At 53.9% G+C, this 16,546-nt stretch overlaps 2 protein-coding genes across 3 annotated transcripts in view; one reads left to right on the top strand and one right to left on the bottom strand.

Moving 5' to 3' along the window:
- Window positions 1-16,546, top strand: part of C14H7orf50 (chromosome 14 C7orf50 homolog) — a 121,301-nt gene that overhangs the window by 39,498 nt on the left and 65,257 nt on the right. The gene's annotated exons all lie outside the window — the stretch shown is intronic.
- On the bottom strand, window positions 2,180-7,007 carry GPER1 (G protein-coupled estrogen receptor 1). The gene is made up of 2 exons (XM_044233927.1): window positions 6,774-7,007; window positions 2,180-4,468 (listed from the first exon to the last, which is right to left on the bottom strand). Exon 2 carries the CDS (start codon window positions 4,144-4,146, stop codon window positions 3,067-3,069), a length of 1,080 nt encoding a protein of 359 aa, XP_044089862.1. The 5' UTR covers window positions 4,147-4,468; window positions 6,774-7,007; the 3' UTR covers window positions 2,180-3,066.

Genomic DNA, 16,546 nt, shown 5'->3' with positions numbered 1-16,546 from the left:
CTAGACATCTTTGGAGGAGCTCTCCATTCTGCTCCTTCCTGCCAAGAGCATCCTGTGTGGTGTACCTTTGGGAAAGGGTCAAGCCTGTGACCCTGATAGACCTCTTGATCCCTGAGTGCTGTAGAGGAAGGGGTGTGGGTTTTGGAGAGGTGGGCTGTGGGTCTTGCCTATATCATTACCATTCAAGCTTTCAGGCAGTTCCAGACTCTGAGAATGGGGACAGTGTGTGCCTCATGGGGTTGTTGGAAGGGTCAGAGAGCAGGCCTGATGCCCTAGTGATGCCCTCTGTCTCCCCTCTCACCCCCCCACCCCATCCTCCAGAGCTACACCTAGACAGCATGGGTCTCCAGGCTCTGTGAAGTCTTCACGCCCTCCCCGCCACTGCTGCTCTTGCTGGGAACGGTGTGCGTTTTTTTTTTGTTTTTGTTTTTGTTTTTAAAGATTTTATTTATTTATTTGACAGAGAGAAATCACAAGTAGACGGAGAGGCAGGCAGAGAGGGAGAGAGGGAAGCAGGCTCCCTGCTGAGCAGAGAGCCCAATGCGGGACTCGATCCCAGGACCCCGAGATCATGACCCGAGCCGAAGGCAGCAGCTTAACCCACTGAGCCACCCAGGCGCCCAACGGTGTGCGTTTTTGATAGACCCCTGCACGGAGTCACATGCTTGAAGCTGGGGCACAGGTCTGTGTGTCCGCTCTGCAGCTTGGAGTTGTCAGCACTGAGGTCAAAGGGGGGAATTGGCAAGGAGCAGGGTTTGCAGGCTGGCTCCCGGGCATGCCATCTGCTCTGACCGGGCCCTGGGCTGGGGCAGAGCCCATCCTGAGAAGCTGTTCCACGGGGGGGAGCTCAGAGGATGTGTGAGGGAAGGCATGTTAGAACCTCTTCCGACTTTTATAGGACGAGGTGCATCAACGCAGTGTCTGTACCCCACGTAGATTCACGACTTTTGGAGGTTCTGGAGAGGTAGAGGGTGGAGGGAGGACTCGTCCTTGGAAGTTGCTCCCCTCACCTTGGCTGCAGGGTGGGTGTCCTGTGACAATGCAGCGGGAGAGCTCATGCGGCCACCCTGTAGTGATGTCCCCCCACACCAGAGCCGCTGGTGTGTGGGAACTGTCCTCAGCGGTTGAGTGGTTTTCCGGGCCTGCAACGGGGATGTTTATTTAGAAAGTGAGTCTGAAGTGGGACTTGGGTGCTAGAGATGGCATTTCTGCAAGGTCAGAGTTGGGCAATGCAAATATTTACTTGGGACAGACACCCTCTTTCTTAGAGATTTGCACCTATAAAAACCACTGAAACTTCAAATGGCCCATTTCCCTGTCACCCTATCACCTAAACATTGTCTCACCTTCCCCACAGGAAGCCCTGCCAATGTGAACATCCTTGAGGACCCCTGTCTTCTGGGGAGATGGGCCCCCTGAATGGAGTGGCAGGAGGGATGGGGCTTGTGTTTTTCCTGCCCCAGCCCACATTGGAGGCAAGGGCTCCCCACTCTCAGTCCACATTGGAGGCCAGGGGTCCCCACACTCAGTCCCCACTGGAGGCCAGGGCTCCCACTCTCAGCCCACAGTGGAGGCCAGGAGTCCCCAGTCTCAGCCCACGTTGGAGGCCAGGGGTCCCACTCTCCACTCACAGTGGAGACCGGGGTCCCCAGTCTCAGTCCACATTGGAGGCCAGGGGTCCCCACTCTCAGTCCACAGTGGAGGCCGGGTCCCCATTCTCAGTCCACATTGGAGGCTGGGGTCCCCAGTCTCAGACCGTAAGGAGGCCAGAGGTCCCTAACCCCAGCCCACATCGGAAGTCTGGACCCCGGGCTCCTGTGCATTACAGGACAGAAGCCCCCTCTGCCTCCCCAGCTGCCTTGTGAGCACTCTGAGCTACTGCAGGCACCGTGCCTGATGCTGATAGCACAGAGCCTTCCAGAAGAGCCAGGGCACGTGGTGCACTCCTAGGAATGTTTGCTCTGACACCCGGAGCTTGTGCAGCTGAGCATTAAATGCCCTGGAGATGCCAGGTGCGTGTGGGTGAAGGGGTTTAGATGTTTGCCCTGGGAGGGAGTGCTGGCTGGGTCGTGAGCCTGGTGACACCAGGGACGGGGGTGCCCTTGTGAGGGAAGACTGGTTTTGCTGCCAAGGCCCAAGGACTGCCCCACCCATCCCGAACAACTCAGAGAATTGAGAATCAGGATGTGGCTATGTTTTATTGAGAAGGGCTGGACGTTCCTAGCAGTCACTAGTTTTTCTTTTGTACATTTTAAGGAGAACTGTTTACATTGCCATCATCATTGTCCCCACTGTTGTTCTCAGAGGCCAACTTTGTCCCATGCATGCTGGCTCCCCAGCCCGTAACCCCATGGTCTCCTTCCCTGATGGTGTAGGTGCAGAGATGCCCAGGAACAGACAGCAGAGGGCTGGCGACTCAGACGGCAGCGGGGCTTCTGGTTGCAGAAGTGCTCCAGATGGTGTGGCCGCTGTCTGCAGGGCCACCCTGAGGGGTGTGTGTGTGTGACGAAGAAGAAGCACTTCTCCCTTCCTCTCTGACTCGAGGGCATTTGTTAGTGTACGCCCAGTAAACCGTAAGCCACAGACGAGGCGGATGGTCCACAGTTTCCAGTTCAGGTCTGCTGAGTGTGTTCTGTCTGCAGCATTCATTTTTCCCGAGGATGGCAGATTTATAGGAGATGGACCTTGAAACTAGGTCTCTGCTCCAAAATGTCCCCTTTGTTTTGCTTGCACTGGCCAACATGAGAAATGTAGTTTGCTGTGGGACACAGTACATGCAGAGTGGACCGCAAGTTCACGCTGGTCCCCATCCCTACACCAGCTCTCGCCAGTCACTTGCCCTGCAGCCGTGAGTGTGGGCGGGGAGCCCCAGTGCTGTGTACTCGGCCCAAGGTCAAGGTGGCTTGCAGTGAGGGCTCTTCAGAGCCCAGGTGTGCCCGCGGCTGGGGCACGGGTGGGCCAGCCTGTTCTGACTGGGCTCAGAGTGCAGTGTGGCCCAGTTGTTCCTCCCACCTTGCCCTGGGGGTGACCCAGCGTGGGATCCCTGTGGGTACAGCCCCGCCGCCTCTACACGGCACTGCTGAACCTCACGTCCGATTGCTCTGTGCTGTCCGGAAGGACTGCCTTCAGGGCAGCGTGGCAGAAGCGGTTCAGAGCTGACATGTTGGTTTTCTGCTCAATGTACATTCTCAGTTTGTCCCGAAAAGTCTCCCCCAGAAAGCTGTAGATGAGGGGGTTCAGGCAGCTGTTGGAGAACGCTGCCAGGTTGACAATGTGGCCCGTTAGTGGGTAGGCGTGGCGGAAGGACTGCGTGCAGGGAGCGGCTCCTGGTGGGCTGCGCTGCAGGAGGTGGACGCTGATGAAGACGTTCTCCGGCAGCCAGCAGATGAAGAACACAAGGACCACTGCGAAGATCATGCGCAGGGCTTTCTGCCGCCTGGGGCGGAGGCCTCGGTGCTTGTGAGCCTTGACAAGCACGCGGACAATGAGTGAGTAGCACAGGCCAATGATGGCGAAAGGGATGACGAACCCCAAGGTCACCTCCAGCCACTGGATCTCTTTGACGTCTGCGAAGCAGAAGCAGACCTCCTCCGTGTGCTGCAGGTGCACCGCAGTGAAGGGCACCAGCGTGGCCGAAACAGATGCCATCCAGATGAGGCCGCAGCTGAGCCGGGCGTGGTGCTTTGTGCGGAACAGGCTGGACCTCATGGCCTTGGCCAGGGCAATGTACCGGTCAAAGCTCATCCACGTGAGGAAGAAGACGCTGCTGTACATGTTGATCTGCAGGAAGAGTGACATGAAGGTGCACAGCACGGCAATGTCGTAGTACTGCTCATCCAGGTTGAACACCTCGATGAGGGAGTCAGCCACCAGGATGAGGTCAGCCGCTGCCAGGTTGATGAAGTACAAGTCCGGGATTGTCATCTTCTCCCGGAAGCTGATGTTCACCACCAGTATCAGGATGTTTCCCACAAAGCCGATGGGGAAGAGGAAGATGGTGTACAGGCAGGACAGGAAAAGCCCGATCACATACTGCTGGTGCTCAGAGAGCTCGCCCGTCTGGTTAGCCAGGACAGTGCCAGTGAGTGCATGGGACAGGTTGAGCTCCAGGGGGGTGCTGTTGGAGGCACCTGGGTGCATCTCCATGCCAGGGAGCGGCACTAGGGAAGTCACGTCCGTGTCCCCAGAGGTGCACCTTTCAAGGTTTGCTGCGTGGCTACCAGAAATTCGACTTAAACGAAAGCTCCATCTCTAGAAAGAAAGGTGATGCTCTTTGAAGTGAGCCAGATGCCTGTAAGAGTGGAAGTCATCACGGGCACCACTGCAAGCAGCGTGGGTCCGTTTTGCAGAAAGCTGAGCAATCGGAGAAGGTGGTCCATGGCCACACAGCGGGTGGCGCCCTGGCTTGCCTTCGGCTTGCTGTCAGCTGCCGTGATCCACGCGGGGGGTGGCGCTACTACCTGTGCACCTGAGAGAAGCAGATGGAAGAGGGGTCAGGCTTTGGTTCAAGTGTTTAGGGCTTCTTGGCAAAGACGGTCTCTGTGGCCAATGGCCATGGGGACGGCAGGCACGTGATTGTGCAGGGAAGGCCAGGAGTTGAGGTCCTTAGCGTCTTGGAGAGGTGGTTGTCACTGAGCTGAGGGAAAAGAATTAAGTGTAGAAAATGCCCCACATTCTGTCCCCAGGGCTCCTGGCCGCTCAGTCTGACCGGAGCCTGGACTGTGAGTCATCCTAACGCACAGTGGACGCCTATTTTTTAAAATAGTTGAATAGCTGGCTTATGAAGTAACATGGAGGTTGGGTATGGAAATCGCAGGAAAAGTACTGTTTGCCAGCAGAGGAAATAAAATTTATTTCAGCAGCTGTTAGAGAGCTGTGATGGGAAGGGAAAAACCCAGCTTCTTTGAAGATAGTGGGCCCAGAATGCTGTGTGGAAACTGCTTAAGCAGAATCTCTTACAGTAAAATAGATAAAAGAAATCCGGTTTTTTTTTTTTTGCTAATCTAAGTTTGGGTGCCCCAAATGAAACTTCTTTCATGATATGAAATGAAAGAGAAAACATAATAAAAATGGTACTGGAGCACCTGGGTGGCTCAGGTTAAAGGCTTTAACCTAGGTTAAAGCCTCTGCCTTCACTCAGGTCATGATCCCAGGGTCCTGGGATCGAGCCCCATTATCAGGCTCTCTGCTGGGCAGGGAGCCTGCTTCCCTTCCTCTCTCTGCTTCTCTCTGCCTACTTGTGATCTCTCTCTCTGTCAAATAAATAAAATCTTAAAAAAAAAAAAAAAGGTACTTGCCTTAGTAGATATTTACCCAGTGTTTTCATAAATTATTATAAAATCTAATATATTTTTGTAATGTTTGTAACCTAGAAGCTGGGTACAAAGGAAAAAAACAAAATCCTAAGCAAAGCCCTTTAGACCTTTGCCGCCGACAGGTCTAGCCTCCAGGGCCCTTCACCACAACCTGGCTTGTCTGTGGTCTCAATAGACAAGTCAGCCAGGGTTCGCTGGGCAGCTGGGGAGGGGTGCCCTTGCATTGAGGGGGGTGGGTGGGGGCCTGCTGCCAATGACGAGAAGCCCCAAGGAAGCCGGCCTGGCACGTTAAAATGGACTTGAATTGTTTTCTGTTGAGAGTTCTTGTTTTACCCTGTGAGATCATTAGGACTCATTTCTGAAGTGTTGCCAAACCAGACTAGACATTTATTGAACCACTGCTTGAAAATACTGCTTTAAAAACGCAGTGGGTGGGTGGGAGGCAGAAAAACTTAAGTTGCAGCCTTGGGGTCAGTTACGATTTTAAAAGTATTCAGTTAGCTTTGCTTAGCTGGGGTTGATAAGTTTACTACTTATTTTGCATTTTTTACTCATCTTTAGTAGATAATACCAATTTGAACCACATAAATGTCATCATGCCCAGATACTATCTGTAACGTTAAAAGCCTCTGTTTTTAATTTCTTTTTGTAAAAAGTGCTCCAAGTGCTTGTTTTGCTCTCTCAATGTGGAAACTCGGGGCTGTTTTTGATGCTTCCAGAGGAAGGCTTGAAGGTGAAGGCGCTCACGGCGCACACTCGTCCTCCTCAGTGCTTGTCAAGATAGGCTGTGTGGAAAGAGTTTGAAAGCGAGTCTGCCACCACTTTCCCATGTACACGAGTCTTTTGATCCTTGGCAAATACCGTTACTTTCATAGTAGCCTAGAACAGACTCAGAAAGTAGCGTGGGTTTCCTACCTCCACAGCACCCTCCTGAGAGTTGACCATGAATTTTTAAAGATGAGCATGAAACAGTTTCGTATCATTTTCTTTCATGTTTCCACTGCTTGTCTAGTTCTAGAAAACTAAAGCCACATTTGTCAAATCTACAGGGTATGTGTCTTCGTGAAGCAATACTAATCCGCCCAGATGTGTGGCTTGGGCGAGTATTTTCATTGAGTGAGACCTGATGCTGTAGACAGAGCCGTCTGACTGACCTAACATGAGACAGCCCCTGGCTTGAACGAAATACGACAGAATACTGCATATTATTTTCGGCATGCACTGTAGAAAGAACCTTTGTGCTTAGCCTCCCCGGCTATAGTCACGCTGAGATTGTTAGAGCCCCATCTGGGTCCTTAGTGGAGGAGAAGGGCTATAGCCTCAGTGGCCCTCTCACCAGAGGGTGGCCTGCGCGCCGTCTGCTGCACCTTACATGAGACCACTGAGCCAGGTCTGCCCGGTGGTCCCGTGGTGGCTCCGACCCTAGCACAGAACCAGGAACCCAGGACGGAGACTCACCTGCACCGCAGCCAGTTTGGAGCAGACCCTTCCCCTGTCCCTCGGAGGGCTTGTCAGCCAGCCTCAGTGACTGTGCTCAGGGCCGGCTGGAGGCACAGCGGCAGCTCTCGCTCGGGTGGTGGGGATTCTGGACTTGCTTCCACCCGTCGAAGGGTGCCAGAGCGGTGGTCCTGGGATGGGAAGCCTGGTGCATGAGGCTGACCCGCCAGAATGCCCATCATCGCTCCGTCATCGCGCCGGACACCGGGACACCCGGGCACTGCAGGCTTTATAGGCTTCCCAGGGCCGCCCATTGTGCTCTGCACCGCTGGACGGCCTCCGAGAAGGCCAGCATTAACCATTTTTTTGCTGGCCTTTTTTCTCCCACACTGTGGCGATGAGCTCAGTCCCACTACACATTTTTATGGATGTTTCCAGACTTACCTGCTTTTCTTCACCCACTGATAAAATTCTTTTCAAGTGTGAAAACATTGTAAGTAGGTCTTATGTACCTTTCAGATGACCCATCGTCATTTGCTGGAACTAAAATGGTATTCCTTGTTTTTAAAACGAGGCACTAGATTTCCTAAGCCGAGAAAGGATTGTACTAATTATACTTGGAGAATCGAACCTAGAACTAGAACTGGAATCTAGAACTTTCATAAAAGCATTTCCAGAAAGAAATTTAAACCCAAGAGATAACAGGTATTTGGGGCAAGTACATTAGGAATCAGGGTTGTTTTTCTGCTCTCAGTGTTAGCCTGTCTCAGCTCTCGCTTTCTCTTTGCTCCTGAAATCGCCTGAGTGCACTTGTCCCGCAGGAGTCAGTGACCCACCCAGAGGCCCTCCTCCTCCTCCTCCTCCTTGCCACAGCTGCGGCCCTTGTGCAGTCAGGGTGAATTCTGCCCCAGCCCCTGGGACCCCCCCCGCCCCACCCCAATGCCTGACCATCCTGCAGGTAGCTACTGTCTCCTGCCCGCCACCCACACCCCAGCTGGTGGTTGGGTTTACCATCGACGCAGGGAAAGGCCGGCAGAGTCGCTCGCCCCTGTTCCCAGGTGCGTGCACACCAGGTCTGAGGTCTGTAGGACCGGCCGCACCCTGGCTGCGTCACATTTTAATCGATCTCATACTTTCCTCTTGGTGACCTTTTACTTTCTGAGTTTTTTGAAGCTGTGGGATTGACCTGAGCGTGATCTTTTGGGTGACTTGAGTGTGAATAAAGCACACGGCTGTGGCGTTGGCAGCACAGAGGCCGACACGTGCTCCTCCCGGAGGACAGAGGCGGGTTCCGGGCTTGGAGCAGAGGTGTCCGGTTGGACAAGGGCACGGTGGCCGCGGGGTTCCCCCCAGTGACGGGCCCTGCAGGCTGCCAGGTGGCTTCCCTGCAAGCTTTCTGTTTTGTCAGGATCCTGTTTCAAATGCTTGAAAGTATTCTAAATGGTAATAATCTAACATCTTTCAGATTTGTGCTTAATACACATGTATTTCAACAGAAAATGTTGAAATGTTACGTTTTTTATGGAAACATACTAACATCTAGTGTTCTTTCCAGCTTTAGAATCCAGACATAATTCTAATCTGTAATTCTTCAAATTCTGAATGATTTAGTAACGTGGATGAGGTCGGTGTGATCTCACACCTACCGTGGACAGCCACAGACTCCCAACAAGTCCAGCACTAACGATGCCTGAGGACACCATTTTGAAAGAAATGAGTCATGAGAAAGTATAACTTCCTGTTGTGTTAAAAAAATAAATAAAAATCCAAACCTTGAAATAGCCAAGACATGTCACGTAAAAATAGCCACTGCCCACTCGCCCCAGCCCAAGGCCTGTGGCCCCTCCGGTCCCAGTGGCTGAGGAGGTGCTTCCCGTGGCTCCCAATGCACTATCCCTGCAGCTCCCCCCGAGTTCCCAGCACTATGCCTGGCATGCTGGCCCCATGCAGAAGGCTTGCCATCAGCTCATGAGGGCTGCCAGCTGGTGGCCCTGGGTGGCTAGTAACCTGTCAGCCCTCACACGACAGGACCCTGCCTTAGGGATTTCAGTCCCCAAACCCGAGCTGATGTTTGCATGCATCAGGGATGGGAACATCTTACAGATGTCTCTGTAGAGCAGAAAGACCTTTTGATGTTAAAATCTACCCTCCAGTGGGCATTTACTCACACCAGACTCTGTTTGCTGACCACATTATACCCATGGCTCATGTAGCCCTCACTGAGCACCCTGGCAGGTGCGGGCTGGTCCTGTCCCTGCCGTACAGGTGAGAAGCCTGAGCTCAGGTGCATTTGGCCCAGGCCTCGGTCTGGCTGACTCTGGCCCACGGTCCTCGTCATTGCACTGAGAGCTTCCCACATGGCCAGTCCCCTTGTAACAAGGTTGTCTTGAGGCTGAATTGGACTTCTTTACAGATTTTTATCCATCCCCAGAATCGGATGATGGGGAAACTTCAAAGGGAGTCTGGTCTGCTTGGCGTTCATTTAGTTAAATTTGCAGATGTAGTCTGGTAACAGGTAGCACATAAAAAACAGACATGTGGTAAAGCCAGGAGGTCTGCCTAAGTGAGGGGCCCACCAGAAAGAACCCTTACCCTCATTTCCAGTTCCTCCAGGCCTGGTGCTGTGTCCCCCATCCCCGCCACCCCTGCTCTTCTGTAGCAAAGAATTGTCCCCCTGGCTGCAGAGGGACCTCTATGATGAGAAACGTTTTGCCACAATGGGAACAAGCCTGGAACCGCGAGGTTCCCGTCTCCTCCCTCTGCAGTCAGCTGCCCTAGGGCCCTCGGTAGAGTGGTGGTAGCATGGGGGCACTATATGATGCCCATAGAGGAGCTATGAACACCAGGACACCTGGCCTGCGCCGTCCTTGTCCTCGGGCGGGGCCATGTGCCCACAGCACGTGCATGTGCCACCCTTCCCCAGGATGGCCTGGTCAGCAAGACGCGAGCAGAGTCCCGGGCAGCCGGGCTCCTGTTTCCTCTGGGTGCATCGAAGGGAGAGAGAAGCTCAGTCCCGATGTTTGTAGGCTCGTTGGCAGGATTTGGCTCATGGCTGAGACCCCAAGTGCTGTGGCAGCTGTGCTTCGGAATCCGCCGGCACTGGGAAGCACAGCATGGCCTGTGTGGTGCTTATGGGGGGAAGCTCAAGGGCACTGTGGGTGTGCCCGCTCTTGAGAGGCCACCCTGCACACTCCGCCTCTCGTGTTTTCTCTTGATTATCCTGAGTGGGGGGAAGCAGAGAGCCCTTCCCCTGCATTCTTTGTGACCCTTACAAAGCCCTTGGGGGCTTTTGTGGGCTTTGTGCTCACATGCCCCCAAGCATTCAGGCCAGCACCACTTGCTATAAAAACAGAGGCCAGGGCCCAGAGAGGGGACGGGGACGGGCTCACCTTGGGGAAGTGTGTGGATGGACGTCCTGCACCATCTTCATCGGCTGCAGGCTGGCATGCAGAGGTATGTGCTGTGGGGGAGTACTCTGGGCCCCCATTGGGTAGCCGTTGGCCGGGGCTGAGTGTCAGAACCTCTGATTCTGAGTGTGTGTGTGTGTGTGGCCCAGGGAGCAGAGAAGTGACCACCAGGCACTTCCTTCCAGATGAGCTGTGCTCTGGAGACTCAGCCTGGAGCCTGTGTTGGCAGGAGTGGATGCATTGGCGCTGTCTTCCCGTCCTCTCTGGGGCTACCAATCAGTGAGACCCAAGTGGCAGTCTCGTGTGTGTGCAGAGCTGTGTGTCCATACTGTAGCGTGCCAAACCACTGCTGTCTACACTGTCCAAAGCTGTTCCCTAGAGAAAGCGGACAGGCCTTCTGCAGACCCACTGTCCAGCCCCTTCTGTTACGGGACGGGATGTTGAGGGTGCAGCTTCTTTCCGGCATCAGAGGCACCTTCATGCCCACTCACCCTGGGGGTATTTCATGACACCATAAAGGAGCCGCCCCGTGGTTTTGCCGATGTTGACTTTTTGGACAGCTGGGCTCCTCTCAGCCGTTGCCTGGAGCTTTCTGGACATTTCCTCTAATTTTCTGAGAGCGGTGTGCCAGTGGCACCCAGAATGCCATGTGTGTGGCCCACAGAAGCTCAGTTAGGTGGTGCCTACTAGGCTCTGCCCCAAGGAGGGCTGTTTGTGGGTGGCATGTTCTAGAATGCCAGGCCGGTGGCCCGGGTCTTCAGGGAGAGGCTGGGAGCCTCAGGAAGTGGCTGCCCCTCACCCTCCACCCTCTTCATTCCGAGCCATCTTTTTCAAATCGAGGTTTCGTGGGCACCTTCTGGGCTAAAGCAACCCCCCACGGTGGAAAACCACAGTTCTGTGTGTTTTCTCCTCTGTGGCTCTTGACCTTTCTCTCGGCTTGGTCCTTGAGGAGCTCCCGTTCTCAGTGTGTCCTGTCTGTCCCAGGGCAAGGGGTGAATAGACGAGACCCACGCAGGGCTGGTGGTGGGGGCCGGGGGCACCTTGGTGCTCTAGGGTCGGGTTTCCGCACCTCCTCTCCCATCACCACGGTACCTTTTAGTGTCTCAGACACTGGGCTTCCTCATAGGATTTGTTTAAAGAAAGGATCCTGTGGCTCAAAAGAAAAAGTTTGAGAACCACCGTCTTACATTCCTGTGGTTGAGTTCTAAAACTATTCCTTTAGCCAAAATACTGAGAAACTCCGTGGGATCAGATTCTCCGGGCTTGGCTTACGTGTTTGCTGTCCCAGTGTGAGTCGGCCATTTCTTAGAGGAGCCTGAGCACATGTGAGTCTAACCCCTCCTTCTGTTCTAAAACTAGCAGGCTGTTGGCTTCTATTATTGTATATTTATACATTAATTTAGATCCTTCCACTTCTGGCCGTAAATGAGTAACGTCAGGGAACTTGCCATAAACCATTAAAAGCTGGATAAGATAGAGGACAGAGCTGTTTCCAGACACTGGGGCAGTGGGCAGTGTAGGCTCTTGGTCTCAGAGAGAAGGAAGGAGGCACAGTGAGCCCCCTTGTCCGGGGGCAGGAAGGGATCTGAGCAGTTCGGATGACCAGACCACATTGAGGGGACAGGATTAGGTTTCTGGGAGGCCAAAGGAGCTGGAATGGCAGGAGATGGGGCTGGAGACAGGGAGCCATGTCAAAAATGAGCTCCCGAGATGCAGAGAGCTGAACCTGTACGTGCCTGGTGGGAACAGTCAAGGCCTGACTGAGAACAACTACAGGCCAGCTCCAAGCTGAACAACTCCCAGAGTTTACGTAGGCCTGGGCCACGTTCTCTTCCACCTGGTCAGACCAGAGATATTTCTGAGCATTTGTGACAACGAGGAGAGACCCCAGAGTGGGACACACCAGACCCTGACTAACAAAGCTTAAACACAACTCTCCAGAGAATCCCACGGATCCGCAGGGAACAACATGCCTGCCGGAGTAAATGTCAGTACTCTTCAAGAGAAGAGAGCAGGGGCACCTGGGGGGCTCAGTCGATGAAGCGTCTACGCCTTTGGCTCCAGTCATGATCCTAAGGTCCAGGGATCGAGGCCCGTGTCAGGGAGCCCGCTTCTCCCTCTCCCTCTGCCGCTCCTCACCACTCGTGTTCGTTCTCTCTCTCTCTCTTGCTTGCTCTCTCTCTCAAATAAATAAAATCTTTTTTAAAAAATGAGAGTGAAATTTAACACCCAACAAGGGAAATTCATGACATCCAGCATCTAGTAAGAATTACTCTATCATGTGTGAAGGAGCAGCCTTGACATGTCCATCCTGATGCCATTTGTCCTGCTTGATCCTCCCGGCGGAAGGGAGCGCATTGATTTCCAGATGCTCCCAGCTCCGTCCTTTGTGCACCCTGCCAGCCCCTGCGGGCCTCGCGCCTGCCTGTGGTCCAGGGCCAAGGATCCTGGAGTGTGTGAGCACACAGAGGAGCAGAAACAGAAGGGAGTGGGGTTTTAAAGCATTTACTATTTTAATGGTGTTTTACAGAAGCAACTTAACAATGTAATCCAAATTCTTTTTTTTCCAAAGAAATAATGCAGATGTATCAACATCGAAGAGGCAAGTTTTTGTCCTGTTGTTTGCAGAATAACATAAAATAGTCATTAAAATAGAAGCTACCCAGACAACAGAGTGTTAGCCCTAAAAAGAAACCAGCTACCAAGACATGGAGGAACTTGACGTGCATGTTCCCAAGTGACAGAAGCCAGTGTGAGCTGGCTCCGGACTGTGGGATGCCAGCTACAGGGTGTTCTGGAAAAAGCAGGACTGCGGGGACAGTAAAGATGGGTGGGGGCCCGGGACCAGGGGCAGGGATGAAGGGGCAGAGCATGGGGGCTTTTCAGGCAGTGGGTCCTCTGTGACGCCATAACGAAGGCTGAGTGTCCGCATAAACCCGTCGGAACCACGGAATGTCCAGCACCAGGAGTGAGCCCAGACGTGAACTATGGACTTGGCATGACAGCGATATGTCAGTGGAGATCCATGACTTGTGACAGACACTCCACAGCGATGTGTCAGTGGAGATCCATGACTTGTGACAGACACTCCATCAGGGGGACGTCAGGGTGGGGGCAGGGCGTGGAGGGAACCTCTTCATTCCTTTTAATTTTATTGTGACCCTAAAACTACTCTCGAGGTTTTCATAAAAAACCAAACCTGTCAAAGGTATAGATTCCCACAACCAGAGACCCCTTTCCCTTCCATGCCTCCTTTCTCTGTTCGACCAAGAAAATCTTAATGTAAATCTAGCAAGAATTGTTAAGTGTGAATTCTGCATTAAGATTAACTACTGAACTTCGTATTTTATGTTTGGTACCTTATGGTGGGCACCAACCACCTGCCAGGTCGCAGGGAGCCGGGAGTGCCATGTGACACTTGATGACCTGGTAGGGAGCCAGGAGCACTGTGTGACACTTGATCAGCCTGTGGGTGATACTCTTAGACCTCCAGTGAGGATGGTACACTTACAGAGATAAAACTGAGTTCCTTTGCACTTAGCAGTATGTCTGCAGTCCAGACTCTCTGGCATTGTTAAAAGTTAACCAGTTAACGACCCTTTAGGGCTAGATTATAATATGGCCCCAAAGTTATTTGAACAATGTGTTTATTTTCAAGATTCTGTTGTCTGGCTGGGAAGGGGCATAGAAGGATGCCAACTCAGGCTCACGGAACTGCCCACCAGCATGTAGGACGTCTCCATCCGGTCAGCTCCGTGTCTGGACAGCTTTGGCCCCCACAGTCGCCGAGCCCTTGATTTGCAGGGTTTCCTTTAGCTGCAAGCATTGATCTAGGGTGTGGAGCCACATGCCAGGCAGCTGGTTTGCCATGCCTTCCAGACGATCCTGTCCCCCCAGTGGTGCTCACCATGCAGACTGGAGTTCCAACAGATGGTCCTGTCCCCTCCCTGCCAGGAAGACCCCCTCACTTGTCCTGCTTGCTCGTCCACTGCAGACGGAGTCCTGCCTTAACCACTGACTCTCTTTAAGGAGAAGCTGTCGCTGGGATCTGCCTTCCTGCACCGTTGGGTGATGCGCTTTGCAAGGCTCAGCAGTGCCAGCCTGCAAGGCCTGTGGAGGAAGAGGATGGCCAGGGAATTCATGCAGCTCTCACCAAACAGGACCAGCTCTGCCAGGTTCATGAGCAGCTCATCCCTGGGGGAGCCAATGTCCCTCTGCAGCTTCAGCCGGGCCCGTTGCAGGAGTGCAATGTTGTAGAAGAGGCGGCAGGCAAACGTGGTCAGGGCCATGGCAAGCACAAGGCAGGGAGCGGAGGCCACATCCCTCTGGGGAGGGGCCGCCCGCCAGGCCAGCTGGACAACGAGCAGGATGAAGAACGCCAGCTTCAGGACAAGGGCCAGCCCGAAGCCCAGGCTGACCTTGACGATTTCATACTCGGGCCAGGCGGTCAGCGGGTCCACCTGGCACAGGATGGTTCTGGACAGCTCCCCAGATGTGCCCAGCAGGGCTGCCAGTCCCAGGGAGCTGCAGAAGGCACAGCCCCCGATGACGGCCAGGCTCTCCACGGGCCTCTGGGCCGCCTTGGTGGCCATGGGCAGGCAGGGCGCAGAGCCCTGTAGCAGGAACGCAAAGAGCATCACCAGCTGCACATACTGTGCATTGAAGTAGCAGACATTGGCCAGGAAGGAGAGGGTGGCACAACTCAGGTTGGTGGCGACCATGTAGTCTGGCCGGCTGATGGCGGTGAGGGACAGCAGCGTCACCAACACGTTGGTGATTGTGAGGTCCGAGAGGAATGCATCCAGGCCACCCCACCTGGCACGGCCCTTGATGAAGGTGGTCAGGTTGAAGAGCCCAGCCGCCAAGCTCACCGGAACCCCCAGAGCCATGTAGACCTGCAGGCACCTAGAGACGATGCTCTGTGCGGCGATGACATCCTCGACTGCTATGGACACGCGACTCGGGTACTGGACCCACGACATATTGTGCAAGCTCATCCCAGCTGCGTCCGAGCTGCAATGGAAGCATACCACACTATTTACTGGCCATCACCCTGGGGTCACGAGAAGGGCGGGGGTGGGGGGCCTGCCCGGAGGAGGGCCTCCCCCGAGGAGGGTGGGAATAGGGATTGGTGTGATTGCCAGCTTCCCTGTGGGGGTTCTGGAGCAGGGGCCTGGGTGCCTGTCCACTTCTTCTCCCCGCACATCGGAATGAAGCTTTCTGCTCTTAAGAGAGACAGCTTCTTGGAATGAGGTCACGTCTTAGTCCCACTGCTAAAGCTTGTGCGCCAGGGGCCCCCACCTCCTGAAGGACTGCAGGGGAGTGGAGTTCCGGGACCCAGATTTAGAACTCCTCCTGGGCCTTGTGCTCACTCAGGGCCTCAGCGTCAGGCTGGGGAACAGCCAGAATCTGCATTCTGCGACACGTGTGCCTGTGACTGTCCAGCTTCTGGACCCAGAGACCTGTACTCTGTCGTGTTGACTGTGGAGACGGAAAGGGGGCATGTGTGGACGCTGGCCCTGAGGATCACAGCCCTTCCTGCTCTTTCAACCAGGACCTGTTGGTTTGAGCCAAGCTGTAAAGTCCTGACTTGGGGCTTTAAATCGCATTGTGTATGGACTCACATCCTTCCTGGCTGGTCTTTTGTCACTGAAATTGTTTGGTTTCTGTATACACACATCCTCCCCTTCAGTTTTAACCAAAGAGCCCATGAGGTCAGGAGATCGCGTAGATGCTTGTTCAAAGGAGGTTGAAGGGGTAAAATGGGAGAGTTGATGTTCGTGGAATGCTCACGCGTAGGCCTGGCCCCACAGCCTGCTTTCATGTTCTCCCCGGGGGGTGGCCTGGGGCCTGACTGACAGAGTCACACAGTGTGGTCACATGCTGCCAGCACAGACTTCCGAAGGAGAGAGCACAAGCGCATGGCCTCTCTTCCTGGCTGCCCACCACCAGAGCCATCTCAGTAGCAGACTTTGCATCTGGAAGCACCTGTTACACACACAGGGGGTCTGACAGGTGGCCCCTTGCATATGCAGATGTGTCATGGGCGTCCCTCCTTCCTGGTCTGACAGCCCCGGGGCGCACCATGTGGAGGTGGCTAGCATGTGCTTGCCTTCTCTGGCATGTCAGCGGCTGTCTGTCCCACAGGCCTGCAGAGGTGACTTGAATGCACACATTTCTCCATGTCCGTGTCTGGCTGGCATTGTCTGAGAAACAGGGAATTGCACTGTTTTCCATCTGCTGCTGCTGAAGGTGATGAGTGATTGCCAGGACGCAGAATGCCTTCAAAATTAAGAATAGTGACCCGACAGAGAGGAAGTGATTTGGAATGTTAATCTTTAATTAAGGCAAATTGGAAAGAAGATCTTGTGAACATTGACCACAGGT

Source organism: Neovison vison, chromosome 14 (assembly GCF_020171115.1).
Source record: "Neovison vison isolate M4711 chromosome 14, ASM_NN_V1, whole genome shotgun sequence".
NCBI classification, from domain to species: Eukaryota; Metazoa; Chordata; class Mammalia; order Carnivora; family Mustelidae; genus Neogale; species Neogale vison.
This window is presented reverse-complemented; position numbering and strand designations above follow the sequence as displayed.